Source organism: Heterodontus francisci, chromosome 4 (genome assembly GCF_036365525.1).
Source record: "Heterodontus francisci isolate sHetFra1 chromosome 4, sHetFra1.hap1, whole genome shotgun sequence".
NCBI lineage: Eukaryota > Metazoa > Chordata > Chondrichthyes > Heterodontiformes > Heterodontidae > Heterodontus > Heterodontus francisci.
Genome location: NC_090374.1, coordinates 173771861 through 173793111, shown reverse-complemented (window position 1 = coordinate 173793111; position 21251 = coordinate 173771861). Strand labels below are relative to the sequence as shown.

At 41.9% G+C, this 21251-nt stretch overlaps 1 protein-coding gene across 5 annotated transcripts in view; it reads left to right on the top strand.

Annotated features, from left to right (window-relative positions):
• The window catches only part of LOC137369403 (amyloid-beta A4 precursor protein-binding family A member 1-like), a 208684-nt gene that overhangs the window by 133111 nt on the left and 54322 nt on the right, over positions 1–21251 (top strand). For 4 of the 5 annotated variants that reach the window (XM_068030574.1, XM_068030575.1, XM_068030577.1 and 1 more), the window contains 3 exons: positions 2601–2705; positions 12691–12730; positions 19558–19703. In XM_068030574.1, the coding sequence (XP_067886675.1) occupies positions 2601–2705; positions 12691–12730; positions 19558–19703 (291 nt within the window). The remainder of the gene's footprint in view (positions 1–2600; positions 2706–12690; positions 12731–19557; positions 19704–21251) is intronic. The other variant, XM_068030578.1, reaches the window with a different exon arrangement.

Below are 21251 nucleotides of genomic sequence, written 5' to 3'. Positions count from 1 at the left end.
GAACACAGTACTCCAGCTGTGGCTTTACTTTGAAGAGCACAATTTCATTTTTTGTTTTAAATGGGCTTAGGTTTTTTTCAGCTAATGTGTAGGATTGTTTGGTCAGAGTTATGGATTGACAGAGACGAAGAGATGATCAGATGCTGCTTGGATACTCCATGAGTGCAGCTAGACATAGTTGAGTAGTGTAAGGGCTAAGACTAGAATAATATTGTACAGTTTCAGTTCGAGAGTCAGAGATAAGTTTGACGGGAGTTTTATCTTCTTTGAGGTCAACAATTTGTATTTATATAGCGCCTTTAATGTCCAAAGGGGGTTCACGAGCATCATCAAACAAAATTTGACACCGAGACACAGAAGGCGATATTGGGATAAGTGATCAAAAGCTTGGTCAAAGAGGTGGGTTTTAAGGAGCGACTTATAGTAGAAGAGAGAATCAGAGACATTTAGGGAGGGAATTCCACAGCTTGGGGCCTAGGCAGCTGAAAATACAGCCACCAATGATGGAGCAATTGAAATTGAGGATGTGCAATAAGCCAGATTTGGAGGAGTGCAGTTATCTCAGAGGGCTGTAGGGGTTTACAGAGGGATGGAGTGAGGCCACAAAACGACACCGGAACAGAATAAATGAAGTTTAGTTTGAAGGCATAATCCACCATCTGCACCATACTAGACATGAATGATTGAGAAGTGTTGGTGACATTGGGGTTGCGAATGGGAAATTCTGATGTTCAGTAGGTCTGGTTTACCTGGAAAAAGCCAAAGCCAGTGATGGAAGGAATAAATTGGTTAACGAGCTCTTCCCCTTATTTTATTTTCAGTCAGCTTCGAGCTGTGGCTCAGTGAGTGGGTGGCATTCTCACCTCGGAGTCAGAGGTTGTGGGTTCGAGTCCTAGTCCAGAGACTTGAGCATATATTCCCACCTGACTCTTCCAGTGCAGTTCTGAGGGAGTCCTGCACTGTTGGAGGTGCCGTCTTTCAGGTAAGGTGTTAAACCACGGCCCCATCTGTCCTCTAAATTGGATGTAAAAGATCCCATGGTCAATCTTTCAAAGAAGAGCAGGGGAGTTTGCGTGTCCCAGCCACTATTTATCCCTCAAGCAACATTACTAAAACTGATTATCTGGTCATTATCGCATTGCTGTTTGTGGGATCTTGCTGTGTGCAAATTGGCTGCCACATTTCCTATATTACAACAGTGACCACACTTTAAAAGGTTTGAAGCACTTTGGGGTGTCCTGAGATTGTGGAAAGGTGCTATATAAATGCAAGTCTGTCCTTTGTATCCAAAAGTTTACATTCTGTACATGAAAGAATACTGTCAAGGATTGACTGCAATACAACATTTTGAAAACCTCAGCCTTTTACTACTGTAGATGACTTGTGTAAGAGGCTGATTGGTTTGATTGCGCACATACTGTGCTGGGCAGAGTGATTGCATCTTGTAAGTGAAGATTGGGTAAATATTTGAAGTAGACAAAGATACAGGGATGAGTCGCAGAAAGTGTGGAGCAGTGGGATTAATTTTGGATTGTTCCAGCAGAGAGCTAGTATAGACATGATGGGCTGAATGGCCTCCTTCTGTGCTGTATAGTGCCTGTGGTCTTTGATATTAAGACCAGTGCCTCCAACTAATGGCAAAATCAAGCCCATTTTTAAAACAAAATGGAGAGCAAATTCAGTCTGAAAATACCAATACATGACCGCCACTATTATTCCTGTAAGCAGTGAAGAAAGTAAGTGTGGCTAATTTGTTTGTGTGGTGATACTCTGTCTTATGGAAATTGCTCCTTTTTCGAAGGACGTGGAAAGTAAGTGCAGGGTTAATCCTTGTTGATGTAAAACCTGATAGGTTATGGGTTATCCCATTACAGTCACATTAGATAGAGGATCTAAGCGCTCTGTGACACCAGATAACTGCTGACCCTAGGACCGGGCACACTTCAATTGACAGGAGGGCACAAGCAGCAGGAGGCAAGACAATTGAGGGCAAAGAAAAAGGAACCTTGACTGTAAACATAATGGAAAACATCTGGATGTTTCCAGCAGATTATCAGGATGAAGAGGTTTGTCAGGATTAGAGGGCTTTGAGCATCGCTTTGTAGCATTGCAGATTTTAGACACTTTTTAATGCGTTAATTTCTGTCTTTCTTTCCCCCTAATGTTGCTGTTCTGAGATTTATTGGAATTAAGGTCAGAAGGTGTAAGCAGTAAAGGCACTTTTCAACAATATTTCTGTCCGCAAATGTTATAACTGATGGAATAAGTATTTTTTCAAGAAAAGATGGGTTTGCGAAGTACTGTTTTACAGGAATGTCATTGGACAAGTTCTAAACCAAACAGTAAGTAAATTTTGTCGAAATGGTGTCTGTTTTCAAGTTGGTGTTTTATACAAATATTCAACTGCTTTTTTTTTTGACTCCAGTAAATTTTTTTTAATGGGGATCATTTTCGTGGTTTCAAAAGTTTGAAGATTTCTTCCTGAAGTGTTTTGAGCACCAACGGGAAAGTTTTGTCGGGAGTCATTGGTGTCGCTGCGATGTGAGCGAACCTTTCTAAATGTGTTTTTTTTTCTCCTCCCTCTCCCACCCTGTCTTCAGCAGTCAGCTTCACCTGGTTCCTCTTCCCCCCGAGGTGCAGAATCATCCATGACGCAGCATCGATCTGACATACATGATGCAGCAGAAACGTCAGCAAATCGAGAGGTACACACTGCACTTGGCAGCGTTGAATTGATTTTACTATCAGGGCCTCAGCTTTGACCTTCCCAGACCACTGAATCCTCAAGTTACACTGTTTTCCTTTGAAGATTTCACTGCATGGATATTGTTAACCGTTCTCTTTCGTCTGGCACTGTCCCTCTCTCCTTCAAATATGATGTCATCACCCCATCTTCAAAAAAAAAAATCCTTGATCCACTCTGTCTTTGATATAGTTCTTGAGGCTAAAGGGATCAAGGCATATGGGGAGAAAGCGGGAGCAGGGTACTGAGTTTAGATGATCAGCCATGATGGTATTGAATGGCGGTGCAGGCTGGAAGGGCTGAATGGCCTACTACTGCTCCTATTTTTTTCTATGTTTCTAAACTACCACCCCATCTCCAACCTCCCTTTCCTCTCTACAGTGCTTGAACATGTCGTCACCTTCCAAATCCATTTTGCCGAAACTCCATGTTTGAATCCTTCCTACAGGTTTCTGCCCTGCCACAGTACCAAAAAGGCTCTTGTCAAAGTCACAAATGGCATTCTATGTGTGACTGTGACTAAGGTAAACTTTCCCTCCTCGTCCTTCTCTACCTGTCTGCAGCCTTTGACATGATTGACCCCACCATCCTCCTTCAACACCTCTCCATTTGGGTGTGACTGCATTCATTTGTTTGCATCCTTATGTACCTAGTCGTAGCCAGAGGATCACCTAAAATGGCTTCTCTTCCTGCTCCTGCACTGTTACCTCTGGGGTCTCCCAAGGATCTATCCTTGGCCCTCTCCTATTTCTCATCTACATGCTGTCCCTTGGTGACATCATCCAAAAACACAGCGTCCGTTTTTACGGGTGTGCTGACGACACCCAACTCTACCTCACTGCCACCCCTTTCGATTCCTCGACTGTCTAAATGATCAGACTGTTTATCTGACATCCGGTATTGGATGGATAGAAATTTTCTCCAATTAAATATTGGGAATACTGAGGCATTGTCTTCAGTTCCTACCACAAACTCTGCTCCCTATCCACTGACTCCCTTTCCCTGGCAACTGTCTGAGGCTGAGTCAGACTTTTGGTAACAGTGTTGTAATTGGCCCCGAGATGAGCTTCTGACCACATATCCACACCGTCCCAAGAATGCTTATTTCCACCTCCGTAACATTGCCCGACTCCACCCTTACCTCAGCTCATCTGCTGCTGAAACATTCATTCATGTCTTTGTTACCTCTTGACCTGATTATTCCAATGCTCTACTGGCCGGTCTCCCATCTTCCATCCTCCATAAACTTGAACTCATCCAAAACTCTGCTGCCTGTTTCCTAATTCACACCAGGCCGCATTCACCCATCACCCCTGTGCTCACTGATCCACATTGGTTCCCGATTAAGCAATGCCTCAATTATAAAATTTTCATCCTTGTTTTCAAATCACTCCATGACCTTGCCCCTCCCTATGTAATCTCCGGCCCTTCGTCCCTCCAATGTACCTGTGCTGCTCTAATTCCAGCCTCTTAAACATCCCTAATTTTAATCATTTCTCCATTAGCGGCCATGTCTGCAGCTCTGTAATTCCCTCACTAAGCCTCTCCACCTCCTCTTTTAAGATGTTCCTTAAAACCTACCTCTTTTACCAATCTTTTGGTCACCTGTCCTAATATCTCCTTATGTAGTTCAGTGTCACATTTTGATTTCTAACTCTCCTGTGAAGTGCCTTGCAACGTTTTGTAACGTTAAAGGCACTTTATAAATGCAAGTTGTTGTTGCAAAATCTTCAAACAGGTGATAAGCAATGGGATAACTGTGCTTAAAGCAAACCCTTAGGAAACAAAACAGTGAAAGTAAGTTTCTCTTTTCAATATACCCGCATAAATATTTGTCGATTGATTTTTGTTGAACTTTGCTTTGTTAAAAGCATTTCTCGTGACCAAACGTTGTGAAAATATGGAACTTTAGATTATCGTGTATGATAATCAAGTTTAAATTTAAGAACCATGGATATGGTATGAGTTGAGCAACCAGAATTGTAACTGCTGCTAGTAACCAGTTATATAACTTTGCTAATTACTTTTTTTTTTCACCGTCTGCCCTCGCCCGCTCCTCTCCTGAAGGAACTGTCTCCCTTATTGGAGTCCACTTTTATGGCAAGTAATCACACAAAATGGCCATTATATTCAGTAAGTGAACTCCGCAAGAAGTGCCAGAAAGCTGATCAGTAGTGGAGGACGCTAGCAGGCCTGGTCTGATCCTCTCCTCACTAAATGTGCATGCGCATGTGAGTGTACACACACGCGCACATTTTCTGATAGGGGTGGGTCGCTGGGCAACCCTCAGGACCAAGAACTCTTGAGCACTTTTTTTAATTTCCCCTTTTGAACCCTGACTGTGGAAGTAACCCCTTACTGTCGCTCAGTTAAAATCAGCTAGCTCAGGACAAACTGTCAGATTCCTGGTCCACTCAGCTGTAGGCCACTGAGGAAGCACATATTACTTCTCTGATGCTGCAGGACCTTACTGTTGTTTTCAAGTTTCGCCAGTGTATTTGGATCATTATATTGCAAGCAAAATTTATTAAAAATACTCCAAAAAGCAGGTGCGTGGAATTGCATATGTACAGAGGAAAATGAAAGGCAGACAAAGACTAGCTAGTCCATCAAGCTTGCCTCACACACCATAATGGACGGAGCATCGTGACTCAACACTTATCATCCCACCACCCACAGGCATGTATTATCCTGCAAGAGGCTAAAGCCCCAGGGCCAATAAGGGAAAATTCATCTCTCTCCCCCTCAGGCTACCGAAACCAGTCCAGGAGATCGCACAGACCAAATGTTATCTAAAAAGATGCGATCTCTGCCCCAGTCCCAGTCAAGAACCAGCCAAGCTGTTGAGGGAATGTGTTAAAAGTCTGTGTTCTTGGTGTCTGTGGTTTGTACTATTAGCCATTCTTAAAGTGAAGAGATTTCCTTTTGCTTTAAAATGAGTCGCTACTCAAAGGGAGCGGTCAATGTTTTTGTCAACTTTAGAATTTCATTTAAGTAGTTTTATGATTTGTTTTCTTCCTCACAATTTGTCTATTGCATGCTTGCTTCTAAAATAAGAAAATTAAGTGACTGGAAATGTTATACTGAGGGTTAAAAACTTGACGGTACGTTGGCTGCAGAAATAGTGCATAATAGAAGACCTGTAGGAAGTTTGGATTGGTGGCCTAATCTGTAGTGTGTGCTGCCCTGAAATACATTGTACTAAAAGCATCACATCTATTTAACACTGTTTCCATTTTTTTTTAAATCGCTGCCTTCTCTAATAAAGGCTCAGGTAAGTATTTCACGCTTGTTTTATAATAGACGAGAGTAATTTTCTTCAAACCTTTTATATTCTTCTATTTGACGCGATTGTCTTGATTTGCAATTGCACACTCGGTTGAGGGATATTGCGTACAGATCTGTCCAGACAACTTCCCCAGCAGACATTTTTCTGCCATAGTTAAAATCTTGAAATACTGAAAATATAAACTGCGATTGACATCGATATTTCCACATAATAATGGAAGTGGTGCATTATTCTGCATATTCTGTCAGATTGTCATTAAAAACCCTACTGGTTTCACTGATGCCCCTTCAGGGAAGGAAATCTTCAACCTTTACCCGAGCTGAGCCTACATGTGACTCCAGACCCACACCAATGCTGTTGACTCTTAGCTGACCTCTGAAGTGGTCCAGCAAGCCCCTCAGTTGTAAGAAAACCCAGCAACTAGAGATGGACAATAAATGTCGGCCTTTCCAGCAACTCCCACGTCTCAAGGACGAATCAACGATCCACATCTGCAATTGTACAGATTGTAATGAACAGAATATTCAATATTTTACTGACATCTCTCTGAGATGGGCTTTAACAGCTGAGTAGGCCTTTATTTTTAAAATGAATGCCACACTTGAGACCACCGGCTTAAGTATTGTGTGATTAACTCCATCAATTTAATCAACACAGTCATGAATCAGAATTATTATCCATGACCTTCAATCCAATCTGATCCTCCAACCTTGAAGCAACTTGCCCCATGATTCTTGCTGAAAAATCAACCACATGCCCAGACTATTATAGAACTCTCTGCAATAAGCCACAATTCAGATCTGTTCTGTTAACGTTTTAAGATGTTACAAGTTTCATTCTCTAAAGTAAGCTATCCCTTATGTAATAATGTGCAGACAGTGAATCACGAAAGCTAGTCGGTCAGAGATTGTGGAATTGTAAAATTTTCAGCCCACAAGGAGGTCATTTGGCCCATTGTGTCTGTACAGTCCTAGTTCCAATGAGGTATAGTGTAATCCTATTTTCCTTGCTTCTTACCCTTCCGTACTTTTTTGGGAATATTAATTAATTATTGTGGCGGACTCAGCTGCAATGCCCACTTGAGGTAATGTGTTTCATATTCTAACAATCCTTTGTGTGAAAATAAATCTTTTAACCTCTGCCTTTGTACTTTAAGAATTAATCCTAAATTCTGGTCCTCTTGTTACCAACTCACCTGTGGATTTTTCTACCTGCAATTTCCTTTTAAAGATCTGTGTACTGCACCTTTATACCTTTCTGTTCCTCTCTCACTTGGAAAAAATTCCATTTAGGGTATAATTGCATTCTGTGTTGTTTCCCCCTATATACCTGCAACTTCCCTAACCTATCTAATTGTGTATAATTTTGGGCTTTGGGAAGGATGTTTAACGGGATAATACCAGGGATGAGGGATGTCAGTTATGTGGAGAGACTGGTTGTTCTCCTTAGAGCAGAGAAGGTTATGGGGAGATTTAATTGAGGTGTTCAAAATTATGGGTGGTTTTAATATGGCAAGTAGGGAGAAACTATTTCCTCTGGCAAGTGGGTCAGTAACCAGAGGTCACAGATTTAAAATAATTGGCAGAAGAACTAGAGGGGAAATGAGGAGAAACATTTTCACACAAAGGTTTGTTAAGATCTGGAGCATGCTACCTGAAAGGATGGTGGAATGAGATTCCATTGGAACTGTCAAAAGACAATTGGACATGTGTTGGAAGAGAATTAATTTGTAGGGTTTTTGGGGAAAAAGCTGGGGCACGGGACAAAATTTAACAACTCTTTCAAAGTGCTGGCACAGGCACGACTAGCTGAATGGCCTTCTGTACCGTAAATTTCTAAGTTTTCCTGTAGATGACAGCACACTGCAACTTTTGTCCTAGTGCCACCTTATCTTTGGGCATCAAAGGGAAGTAAAAGTTTGAATTGACAACTAGAATAAACAGCCAAATGCAAACTCAATACAAGGGCATGACTCTGAGAAAATGTTTACCCGTTGAACTTAATCTCAAAATTGAACTCTTTAGAAACATAGGAATAGGAGGAGGCCATTTAGCCCCTCGAGCCTGTTCTCCCATTGAATGAGATCATGGCTGATCTAAACTCTAGAGCAGAGAAGGCTAAGAGGGCATTTGATAGAGATGTTTACAATCATGAAGGGTTTAGATGGAGTAAATAAAGAGAAGCTGTTGCCAATGGCTGAAGTGCCGAGGGTACAAATATAAGATGATTGGCAAAAGAAGCAGAGGTGACATGAGGAAAAACATTTTTCCACAAGTGGTTAGGATTTGGAACACACTGCCCGATAAGGCAGTTTCAATAGTTACCTTCAAAAAGGTATTGGATGAATATTTGAAGGAGGAAAAAAATGCCGGGATATGAGGAAAGGGAAAGTGGAGTGGGAACTAACTGGATTGCTCTTCAAAAAAGCTCATGCAGGATTGATGGGCTGAATGGCCTCCTTCTGTGCTGTACTATCCTGTGATATTATAAATTGAACAGATCTAAATTGTAAATTTACAATAAAATATGAGTGAATGTAAGTGCCCCAAATAAATCAAAATACATGAAAAGGTAAATTAAGTCAAAAAATAAATTTGAATGAAGTTGGTCTCAGTAATTTCCTGGAGGGGATGGGTAATGTGTGTCCTTTTCTGTGATTGTGCCGCATTTCAGATCATTCGAGGAAGGCGAGATGGCCCAGCATTTTAATATGCGTGCATCCAATACCTTATTCCCAAAGTACTCTGCAGTCTGACATGGGGTTTGCAGGTACAGGGTGATATTGTGTTATCCAATATTGCTGAGTCAAACCAATAGCACTGCTATTTGTGGCTGTAAGCCCAATAATAGACCAGAGCTGTTCAGTGACAAACCAGCTGTCCCATTTCCTTCCAGTTTAGCACAGAGTCGGATTTCAGCAACACATAAGCGGTCATGCCTTCAGCTGCCTGGGACCTAAGCTCTGGAATTCCCTTCCTAAACCCCTCTGCCTCTCTAAGTCTCTCTCCTTTTAAGACACTGTTTAAAACCAAGCCTTTGGTCATCTGGCTTCATATCTCCTTATGTGGCTCAGCATCATATTTTGTTTGATGATGCACCTGTGAAGGGCCTTGGGATGTTTTATTACAACAACAAGTTGCATTTATGTAGCACCTTTAGTGTAATAAAGCATGCTTCCCAGGGGCAATAAATAACAAGATATGGCATCAAGGCACATAAGGAGATATTGGGATAAGTGACCAAAAGCTTAGTCAAAGAGGTAGGTTTTAAGGAGCGTTTTAAAGGAGGCAAGCGAGGCAGAGGGGTTTAAGAGGGAATTCTGGAATTTTAGGGCCCAGTTACATTAAAGGTGTTATATAAATGCAAGTTGTTGTTGTTGTTTAGGCACATTTTCTTAGAAGTTTGTTAATTCCACTTACATATTCCTCGGGATTCAAGGGGATTATGTAAGAATTTTGCACGACTCTGTACAAATGCACTGTTTGTACAGATCCCTGTATCTCTTGACTCGAGAATGTGTGTAAAACCTCTATCAGTTAACTCATTGTCCATTTTTTTTGCCAATGCCTCAAATTGCTTAGGCTTTCTGCACGAGATAAGTGCATGGTAGGTCGGGGAAGGAATTTGAGGTGGAACCTACCCCCCCCACCTGCACCCCTTTCTGTCCCCAGCGCAGGATTCTGATGGGAGGCCAGGTTTAGGTTAGGCCCACTCTTCAACTGCTCCCATCCCGACATTATTGTAACTGCTGGGATGACTGGAACCCCTGCCAGTTCTGCCCAGTGATCACCCGGTGGCCTTGGTAATGCAGGCACGCTTGCCATGACAAGAGGCCTGGCATACTCCTCCCCCAACAGCCATCAATGTCAAAGTGATCACCGGCCGTTAGGATGATGACAAACTGAAGGAAATAATCAGTCCAGAACTTTTGAAGAGGCAACTCTCTACTTGATCAGGTTGGGAGAGGACCTTCAGTTTGGCTGTATGAGTAGATTAGTACAGTAAAAATGACCCATTCTTGTCCTGAATAATTCCAAATATCGTTGGCCCTTCCATCCACTCTGAAGCCCATCCTTTAACAAGACCTGGAGTAGACTGTTTAGCCCCTTGGGCCTGTTCCACCATTCAATAAAATCATGGCTGAGCTTCTACCTCAACTCCAACTTTACTGCTTGATCCCCATATCACTTAATTCCTTTAGTATCTGAAAATTTATCGATCTCAGCCTTAAATATAATGAGCATCCACAGTCATCTGGGGTAGAGAATTATGAAGATTTATAACCTTGAGTATAGAAATTTCTCCTCATCTCAGTCCTAAGTGGTCGACCCCTTATTCTGTGACTATGACCCCGTGTTCTAAACTCTCCAGCCAGGGAGAACATCCTTTCATCTATCTTGTCCAGCCCCCTCCCAATCTTATATGTTTCAATTAGATCACACCTCATTCTTCTAAACTCCAGACAGTATAGGCCCATTCTATTCAATCTGACCTTCTAGCTCAACCCTCTCATCATGGGAATCAATCCAGTGAATTTTCATTACACCCTCTCAAAGGCAACTATATCCATTCTTGGGCGCAGGGACTGAAATTGCACAGTACTGCAGGTGTGGTCTCACCCAAGCCCTATGCAACAGCAGCAAGACTTCCTAACTCTTGTATTTCAGCCCCCAAGTAATAAAGGCCAACATACCATTTCCCTTCTTAATTGCTTGGCATACCTGTGTGCTTCACGTACAGGGCACAGTTGACAACTTTAAAGGATCTTAGAATAGGATGAGAGTTATGTACCGGTTCTAATTAACTCCTGTAACCTCATTTCAGCATATTAGTTCATTGAATATAGCCAGAAAATGCTGGAAAGCACAAGTCAGTAAGTTACAGCCTATGACCCACAGGTCATTGAGTTTAACTTGTTGGATGTTTTATGACCCTTAGGTTAATGTTCCAGACATGGGCCCATAAAACAGATATTTTACTGGGTGGTTTCATAGTTTGTATTTTGAGTTTAATTGACATGTTGTTCCATTATCTGCTGCTGGAATCCAAGCTTCCTGGCAGTGAAGACTCAGCTATATTCAATGACACATTTTGCTCACTACCCTATTATACTAAAACTTTCTTTAATGTTTCAGAAATACTCTAATCTTGCTGCCTCTGACTGATCTGTCATTTTGAAGAGCCCACACCTGATTCTAATTCATACCATTTTTATAATGAATGAATTAAATTCTTTAGAAATCAAACTTTTGGGACATTGTCTTAAACTTTCATCAAAATGATTACTAGTTGAAGGGATGGCAAAACCTTTTCAAACATTTGTCCAGAGTTGTCGGAGGCAATTGCAAAATTTGTATTGGGTAAGGTTCTGAAGAGAGAGACTCTTGCAGTATAGAAGGAGGCTATTCGGGCCATCGTGCCTGTGCCAGCTCTTCGAAAGAGCTATCCAATTAGACCCTGCTCTTTTCCCCATAGCCCTGCACATTTTCTTCCCTTCATGTATTTATTCAATTCACCTTATGAAAGTTACTATTGAATCTGCTTCCACTACCCTTTCAGGCAGTGCATTCCAGATCACAATAACTCACTGTGTAAAAAAAATTCTCATCTCCCCTTTGGTTCTTTTGCCAGTTACGTTGAATCTGTGCCCTATGGTTACCGTGTACTTCATATTTAAGTATTTTTATCTGTCCTTACTTAGCAGCGACAGATTACTTTTTAAAATGACTTTTTATACACTTTGTTGGGTCAAAGGCAGTGTATGTAGTTAGGTCACAGTTCAACCATGATCTCATGTTCCTATATTCTTATTGTTTACATATTATATTTCCATTCCTATTTCAATTTCATTGACAATTCATTGAACTTATACTTTTAAAGACCACAAACTTTGAGAAACCGTTTATCAGACCATGTACAGTAATGCAGAAATTGCTGGAAATACTCAGCAGGTCAGGCAGCATCTGTGGAGAGGGTAACAGAGTTAATGTTTCAGCCCGATGACGGCTGTGTTTCACTTTTGTACATTAATTCAGGACCAGTTAGTTGCCCAGTCAGTTAAACATAGAATCATAGAAATTTACAGTACAGAACGTGGACATTCAGCCCATTGTGTCTGTGCTAGCCAAAAATTAGCTATTCTGACTAATCCCACTTTCCGGCTCTTGGTCCGTAGCCTTGTAGATTACAGCACTTCAGGTGATATCCAAGTATTTTTTGAATGCGGTGAGAGTTTCTGCCCTTACCACCCTTTCAGGCAGTGAGTTCCAGACCCTCACCATGCTCTGGGTGAAAAAATTACTTCTCTACTCCCCTGTAATCCTTCTGCCAATTACATAAAATTTATGCCCCCTGGTTACTGACCTCCCTGCTAATGGGAAGTAGGTCCTTGCTATCTACTCTATCTAGGCCCCCCCTGGAGTTTTATGCATCACAATAAAATTAGGTTCTCAAAAAATCAGTCATACCTTCAATATGGTACAAACTTTGAAAATACCTCTTGCCCTGCAGGTGTCTAGCCTGTGAAACCTATTGGATTTATAATACTGCATGTGAAGTGGTGTCAGCATGTTGGATTAAAATGCTTTTCATAAACGACACGATTGTATAGATGGAGTATGTCGTGTGGTGTCTGAAGCAGTGTCTGTCTTAATTTCAGTCAAGAAAATGTTTGGCCTCCTTTCCAACTTATGTTGAAGGTAAGGTGTTTTTTCACCATTTTATAGCAAATCCAGAAGTCTTTATGTTGCCATTAGTGTCAACGTCAAAGGGATTATTTGTTCTTAACTGGTAGAATTATTTATGGTTCCATTTTTTAGTTTGTGATGTTTTTGATACTAGAAATTGCTCTTTAGTATTTTGAACCTTGCTTGCATCCTACTACTATTGTAACTGTACTGTAGTTGACAGATTTTTACTTTCATTCCCATTCCTTGACTTCTCCCCAGTGGGCTATGCCACACAGTGTAAGACACAGGCTTTGTTTGTGTTTTTCTGAGTGGCTTGCAACGAATCTTAGCCTTACTGTCAGGGGGTGTGGCATAGTTTCCAGGCTTGGGACTCTCTGCCTGGCCACCCCATGCGCGCGCACACAGGTGTAAACATCTGAGCTCAAATCCGCCCGCCTGTCCCACCCCAGCTGGCCTCTCATAAACCTAACGCTTCCTCCCTTAAGACTGTTAGTAGAGGTCTAAAAGTAGGCCGCATCTCCCTTCTCGAAGGTTGGGCTTTGATTCCCACTGCAGAGACAGGAGCACAAAATCTAGGCTGACACTCCCAGTGCCAGTACTGAAGGAGTGCTGCACTGTCTGAGGTGCTGTCTTTTGGATGGCACATTAAACCGCCTGTCAGGTCGATGCAAAAGGTCCCGTGACCATCATTTGGAAGGAAAAATAAACCAGATTTGGTCATTATCACATTGCTGTTTTTGGGAGCTTGCTGTGCACAAATTGCTGTGTTTCCTGCATTACAACAGTGACTACAATTTAAAAGTACTTCATTGGCTGTAAAGTGCTTTGGGATGTCCTGAGATTGTGAAAGGTGCTATATAAATGCAAGCCTTTTATCTTCCAGGATTAAGTTGAGTTCCAGTGAGAGGAGATTTAAAAAAAACAGAAATGAAATACTGTTTTTAAAAAAAAAAAGTTGGTTTCATCAAGAAACAAAATTTGTTTGAAGATTTCCCTGAACAATCGTGTTACTGTTTCCAGGATGTGTTAATTTTAAAATATAGAGCGCCACACAGGAAGGACATTTTTACTGTGTGAGAATTATATAAATAGTTCAGGCAGCAAAGGTTTCATAGCTGTTGCATTGTGGAAGAAAGTCACAGCCCAGCTTCTGAAATAGATTCTTTTAAGGGGAAGCTAGAGAAACACATGTGGGAGAAAGGAATGGAAGGATATGCTGGTCGGGTGATATGAAGTAGGATGGATAAAGTAGTGTCCAGGACTGCACAGGCACACTGGGCCAAGTTTATTATTGCCCACCTGGGACAACTGTCAGACAACATTATCTTCAGCAGTTGAATCATGATTTACTATCATGCACAAGCAAGCAACTGCATGAAAGAGATGGTAAGACTCAACATCAACATTTTAGGATTGACAGAAGTTAGATGGATGGAATCTGGGAAAATAGACAAAGGTAAGCAGGTGATGATCTTCTCGAGTGATAGAGAACATAAGAATGGAGTTGGAATAGTGATGACAACAAAGGTAGTATGAACAATGCAGGGGTTTTCGGCAATATCAGAGAGAGTGGTTATGGCAAAATTTAAAGGGAAACCAATGAACATTGTGTGTTTACAACTGTATGGGCCCACACAGGATCACAGTGATGAAGAATGGAAGTATTCTATGAGGTGCAAAAAGCATTGAAGCATGTGAAGAGTGGAGACATCTTGATAGCCGTGGGTGATTTGAACGTAAAAGTTGTCGGAGAGAGGCATGGAAATATGGTAGGAGCTTATGTACTAGGAACGAAGAACAGCAGAGGTGAACGCCTGATATAGTTCTGTGAGGAAAACTACTTGGTCATCTTGAATACACTCTTCAAACAACACCCAAGATAACTGTACACCTGGAAGAATCCAGGAGATGTTCACAGGCGTTTGGTGATTCAGCTGACTTCTAGAAAAAAAGGGCGGCACAGTGGCGCAGTGGTTAGCACCGCAGCCTCACAGCTCCAGGGACCCGGGTTCGATTCTGGGTACTGCCTGTGTGGAGTTTGCAAGTTCTCCCTGTGTCTGCGTGGGTTTCCTCCGGGTGCTCCGGTTTCCTCCCACATGCCAAAAACTTGCAGGTTGATAGGTTAATTGGCCATTATAAAATTGCCCCTAGTATAGGTAGGTCGTAGGGAATTAGAGGGACAAGTGGGGATGTAGTAGGAATCTGGGATTAGTGTAGGATTAGTATAAATGGGTGGTTGATGGTCGGCACAGACTCGGTGGGCCGAAGGGCCTGTTTCAGTGCTGTATCTCTAAACTAAATCAAATAGATTTTCTGATGATCAATGAAAGATAGAACAGCATCAAGAATGCCTTCATTTACCCAGGTGCAGACATCAGTTCAGAACACTGCCTGCTTGTAATGAAGATGAAGATCAGGCTGAAAATCCCAAAAAGAAATCCCATGAAAGATCAACCCAACTTAGACAGACTGAGAGGATGTGATGTGATGAAGATGTATGCTGTGGTGGTTACTATCATGTATGAAGCTTTACTTCAGGAAGGGACAATGCAAGATTTTAGTGAGGAGGAAACAACAGAAAGACATTGGGAAAGGTTGAAACAGAGCATGAAATACACAGTAACTTAGACAGTCCCTAAGAGAGGAGGAAACATCAAGAGTGTATGACTGATGAAATACTGGATATGTTGGAGAAAAGGAGATAGAATAAGAACAATAAAGAAAACTATGACAGAATAGAAAGGCAGATAAGAAAAGTATGTAGGACGGCCAGGGAAAGGTGGTGTGAAGACTGTTGCAAGGAAATAGAAGAACTGGAGAAAAGGCATAATATGAGAGCATTGCATGAGAAAGTTAAAGCACTGAGTGACAAGAAGAAAATAGCCACAAATAGTGACTGTGTAAGGAGCAAGGAAGGTGAACTTCTCTTTGAAGAAGAAAGGGTAGAGAAACTATGGGTGGAGTGCATCAGTGAGCTGGATGATGATGAAGACAGAAGTGAATTGGTACCACCAGAGGGAAGAGAAGGACCAGAGATAACAGAGGCAGAAGTCAGTGCAGTGATCAAAACGATAAAAGCAAAGGAAGCACCTGGAATCGATGAGATACCAGCCGAATGCCTGAAAGTCCTGAATGAGGTTGGCATTGGGAAACTGTTGGCATTGGAAATCTTTGCAGCTAAATTTACAGAACAAGGTTTATTACTGTGGATCTTATACAGTCAGTGTTCATTAAGCTCCCCAAGAAACCAAAAGCCCTAGAGTGTTTAGAGCGCAGGGCAATTAGCCTCATGAGCCATGTGATGAAAATGATTTTAGTAATTATTTTGGAAAGAAATGAGCAATCTGTAGAAGCAGAGATAGATGATGGTCAGTCAGGATTCAGACCAAAGAAAGGAACAAGGGAGGGCATCTTTAACTTGAGAGTAGTGATTGAAAGATACCTGGAAGTACAAAAACAAGTGTATGTATGCTTTATAGACTGAGAAAGTATTTGATCGAGTCAACCATCAGAAAATAATGAAGTCCTTAAACATGCTAGAAATTGACAGAAATGATAAAAGGATAATTCTGAATCTATATTGGAATCAATCAGCGGTGATGAGACTTGATAGCGGTTTGGAAGACAGTTTCCCAATCAAAAGAAGAGTGCTTCAGGGATGTGTTATGTCCCCAAAATTGTTCAACCTGTACACTGAAACTATCTTCAGAGACATAGAAGATTTACCAGGTTGCAGTATCGATGGGTTGAACATTAATAACTTGAGATATACAGATGACACTGCATTGACTGCAGAGTCAGAAGAGGTCCGACAGGAAATTGTGAACCAAGTGAATGTAAGGAATGTGGAATATGGATTAAGAATGAATGTGAAGAAAACCAAAACAATGGTGATAAGCAGGGACTTAACCCCGGAAGTGAAATCTGAAGTAAATGGACAAGTCCTGGAACAAGTGAGAAGGTTTACATACCTTGGGCAGGTTATCACAGATGATGGGAGATCTGACTGTGAAATCTGAAGGGGAATTGAGATAGCCAAGACCAGCTCTGTCAGAATGAAGGACTTGTTAACATCAAAGCAACTGACCCTGAATCTTAGGGAAAAAAATGCTGAGGTGCTACATTTTGTCATCTATATTATTATTATGTTATTATCTATGCCTCGGAGACATGGACAACAAATAAAGAGACTATTGATAAACTAAATGCATTTGAGGTGTGGACATATTGGAGGATATTCCGCTTATCTTAAGACAGAGGAAGTGCTGGAAATAGCTGGTGAAAAGAGGAAATTAATGCATAACATCAAAGAGAGAAAAATACAATACTTCGGTAACATCATTAGAGCAGAAGGTAGACAAATACAATTATTGGAAGGAAAGATCGATGGAAAACGTAGGAGAGGGAAGCAGAGAAGTAAATGGATGACAGATATAAAGGACTGGATGCAGTTGACCTGTGAAGAATATATAAGGACAGCACAGGACAGAAAGAGGTGGAGATCCATGACAGTCAACCTTCTGGGAAGATGACAACACCAACGAACAAACAAGCACAAATTAAGTGGTAGATGAATGATTTTGACCAAGATAGATTTGTGCTTTGGAAATGGACACCAGTGTACTATCTATACACTATCTTAAGATTTTTAATTCTTTGAGTTAAAAATGACTGGAAGACCAAATGAATTAGTGCCTTCACAGGATATGTCAGATAGATGGAAGATCTACACTGGCTTAAAGGGCTCAGATCAAAGAAAAAGCATCATCAGCTTTAGGTAGTAGCCAAGACAGAGGTCTAAGATGGACAAGGGAGGTAATTTGTGAACTCATGAGGAGTCCATGAATTCTGGATTAGAAATGGGCTCAATCTGGTTCCATTTCAAAAAGGTGGGAAAGAGAGAGATGTCGACCCATTGGTCTTGCTTCAATGTGTTGGCCAGGGGCTGCAAGAAGTACTCAGTCTGTTACAAACTGCTGAATAGCTTGTGAACTGAAGTAACCCGAGCTCAGACACTGCTAAACAGCTTGTGAACTAAAGTAACCTGAGCTCAGACACTGGCCTGTGCTGGTAAAAACCAGTTTGAACTAATTAAGTTATGCGAAAGACAAGGGAGATATCACAAGAAGGGAGCCTTATTTGGACACGGAGTGATACCGGGCTCCTTGGGCTTGGGCCAATAAGGAGAAGATACGAACGAGGTGAGCAGGCCTAAACCAACAGGAGAGACCGCACAGCTTGAAGAGATAAGAAATAGAATGTATGGAGAATCTCTGGCATAGAGCCAGCGAGAAACTCCGGAGACCAACTATCACGGAAGTGGAAGACCCTGCGTTAGCAACACGGCGACGATGTAAAAGAGAGAGAGAACGGAACGCCTGGCCAGTGTCAGCTGTCCCCTTTTTTGGGTATTATCCTTTGTTTTCTGTGACTAGGTCAGGGAAGGCCAGAGGAACCTAGTGGGTGTGCGTATTGATTCTAGCTAGCTTAGTCATAAACTAACCAAGTGTATAAGCCTTATTCTTACATTGTACAACCACGTGAATAAAGTAAATTGATAGTTAAAGAAAGGACAGAGTTTCTTCCTCTTTGTACTAAGCCATTAACCGTAGCCGGTGGATTAGGTGGAGGGTGGCTCTCCTGTAACCCCGATATCCCAATCACCCAGCCTGAGCCTGAATTAAGAGGAGCTAGTCCCACGTGATGGCCAGGATCAAGTGGGCGAAGGGAATAAAGGGGCCAAAGGGGAGTTGACTCCACGCCACGGTTTACAAATGCCACACAAATAACGGAACTGGTCAATGTGCATTTAGAAGGAGAAGATCCTGTCTGACCACCTTTTCTTGAGTCCATCAGAATTAATTGTGAAAAGCCCTTCCAGGACCTCCGAAAAGCATTGAAAGACTATTTCTACATGGAAGTTCATCTCAAAATACAAGGGGGGTCTTGTGGGAAATCTTGGGAATGGATAAGAAATGGGTGGAAGGGTAGAATCCATTCAGCATGGGGTTTTTGGTGTGGGCGTCGTCAAGGTGAGGGGGAATGGAACGCTTCTTGTTCTTCAGTTTCCCACTTCTGTCACTAGGTGGATTGAGGGAGGAAGATTAGAATTGTGGGTGTGAAGAGGCAAGTTGAATTGGGTTTCTGTTCTTCCCCAGTGTCCCCTCCCCACTGCAATGGATGACTTGTGTCAGTATGCAGCACTGCTATCTACTGACCAGTCCAAACACTGACATATCTTAATCATTGATGGCACTGAAATTAACATTTCCCAGACAAGACCCAGATTAGAATTGAATATACATGCCAAGCTTGAAAACTAGGATGAGTTTTGAGAAACCGATACAGCCTCAGAAATACTGATGATTCAGACAACTGTGATTAAAGGTGATAATGGCTGAAATACAACAGCTTGCATTCATATAGTGCCTTGAATGTAGTAAAATGTCCCAAGGCACTTCAGTGAGTCACATAAGATATTAGGACAGCTGATCAAAAATTTCATCAGAGGTAGATTTTAAGGACTGTCTTAAAAGAGGAGAGGTAGAGAGGAGAGTTTTAAGGAGGGAATTGCAGAGCTTAGGGCCTATACTTCTTTAAAAAAAAAAATCATTCAAAGACCATTCTACATGAAGTTAATCTGAGAACACAAGGGGGATTTGAGGTTAATGTTGGGAATAGATACGAAATGGTCATGAAACCTTGCAGAATTCATCCAATCAGAATTGTCAGACTCAGCCATCGAGCTCCAAATTATCCATCAAAATTCTTTCCCATTACAATTTTCGCTGGGACCGTTGACTGTTTTTTTTGTTTTTTGTTTCCTGTTTCTGCAGTCCCTGGACCGTGCGACCCGGAAGATCTGATTGATGGCATCATCTTTGCAGCCAACTATCTGGGCTCCACCCAACTGCTCTCCGACAAAACCCCATCCAAGAATGTGCGGATGATGCAAGCCCAGGAAGCTGTCAGCAGAATCAAGGTGGTAACTTCCTTCTGCATGTGATGCCTGTGACTGTTAACTGTTCTTTGACAGGATTATTATCCGTAGTTTGAACATTGGAACTGACGAAAACAAAATTCGAGTTTGCTTATACAACAGGATGAAATCAGGGCTAAAACTAACAGTTTTTTTCTCCAATTTCTTGACCAATTCTCACAGATTCCAGCTCTAATGTGGATAGGATTGAGGTATTGTTAATAATACCTCAGGCTGTGTTTTGTATGATGCATTTAAACCCCGTCTGCCCTCTCAGGTGGATGTAAAAGATCCCATGGCCACTATTTTGAAGAGCAGAGCAGTTTTCTGCAGTGTCCTGGGCCAATATTTATCCCTCAACCAACATAACTTAAAAACACAAATGATCTGTTTTTAACCAAGCTTTTGGCCATCTACCATAATCATGTGGCTTGGTGTCAAAAGTTTTGTTTGATGACTACTCCTGTGAAGCACCTTGTATGTTTCGATGTATAAATGCAAGTTGCTGTCATTATTGCATTGCTGTTTGTGGGATCTTGCTGTGCACAAATTGCTGTATTTCCTACATTACAAAGTGAGCACACTTCAGTAGTACTTCATTGACTGTAAAGCGCTTTGGGACTTTCTGAGGCCATGAACTGCACTATAGAAGTGCAAATCTTCCTTTCTTTCCTTGTTTCTCTCTCCTTCTTTCTCTCTCCCCTTCTTTCTCCCCCTCTCTCTCTCACTCTCTCTCTCTCCCTCCCTCTCGCTCTTTCTCACACCCTCTATTTCTCTTTCCCTCAGTCTCTTTCTTGCTCTCTTTCACTGTTACTCTCTCTCACCCTCTTTTCTTTCGTTTTCTCTCTCTCTGTCTCTCTCGCTCGTGCATTCTCTCTCTCTCTCTGTCTGTCTCATGTCTCTGTGTAGTCTCGACTGTTGTCCTTGTGAATAATGAAGTCCAGCGTCGCTTTAATTTAGAGGGAAGCACTGCCTAGAGTTATTAACGTGCCCTCCAACCATTAAATCAATCCACATAAAGGAAAGCACCAATCATAAGTTTCTCTTGGAGATGAAATGTTCTTAATTGAACATTGTAGTAAAATCATGCGCAAAACTGAAGAATCTGGATAACTTCAGGCACCATGGGCTGAATTTTCACCATAAGAGAAAGGAAACAGGAGCCAGGTTTGTTTTCGAGTCAGAAACTTCCCTCCAGTGGAGAACTGATTAAAGTTCAGATTTTTGCTTGGTATGGAGATGGGTTTCCAGTTCAATTAGAACCGGTGGGAACAGGAACAGAGGCCGGTCAGATGACATGTGGGACCCATTTAGATTCCCACTGCAGCCATCACTGAGGCTACTAGTTATCCTGAGGGATAACCTTTCACTTCACCAGAGGGAAGGGAGCTGAAGGCCTGGCACCCGGGGCAGGGCAGCCCCTCACTTCATCGATGTGAATCTGGATCTAGTGCTGGAGGTAATGAGGGAGAGGGGGGAGGTCCTCTACCCCGAGTGTGGCAGGAGGAAGCCACCTTGTCATAGGATACCGCTCTGTTCAGCGTCATCTCC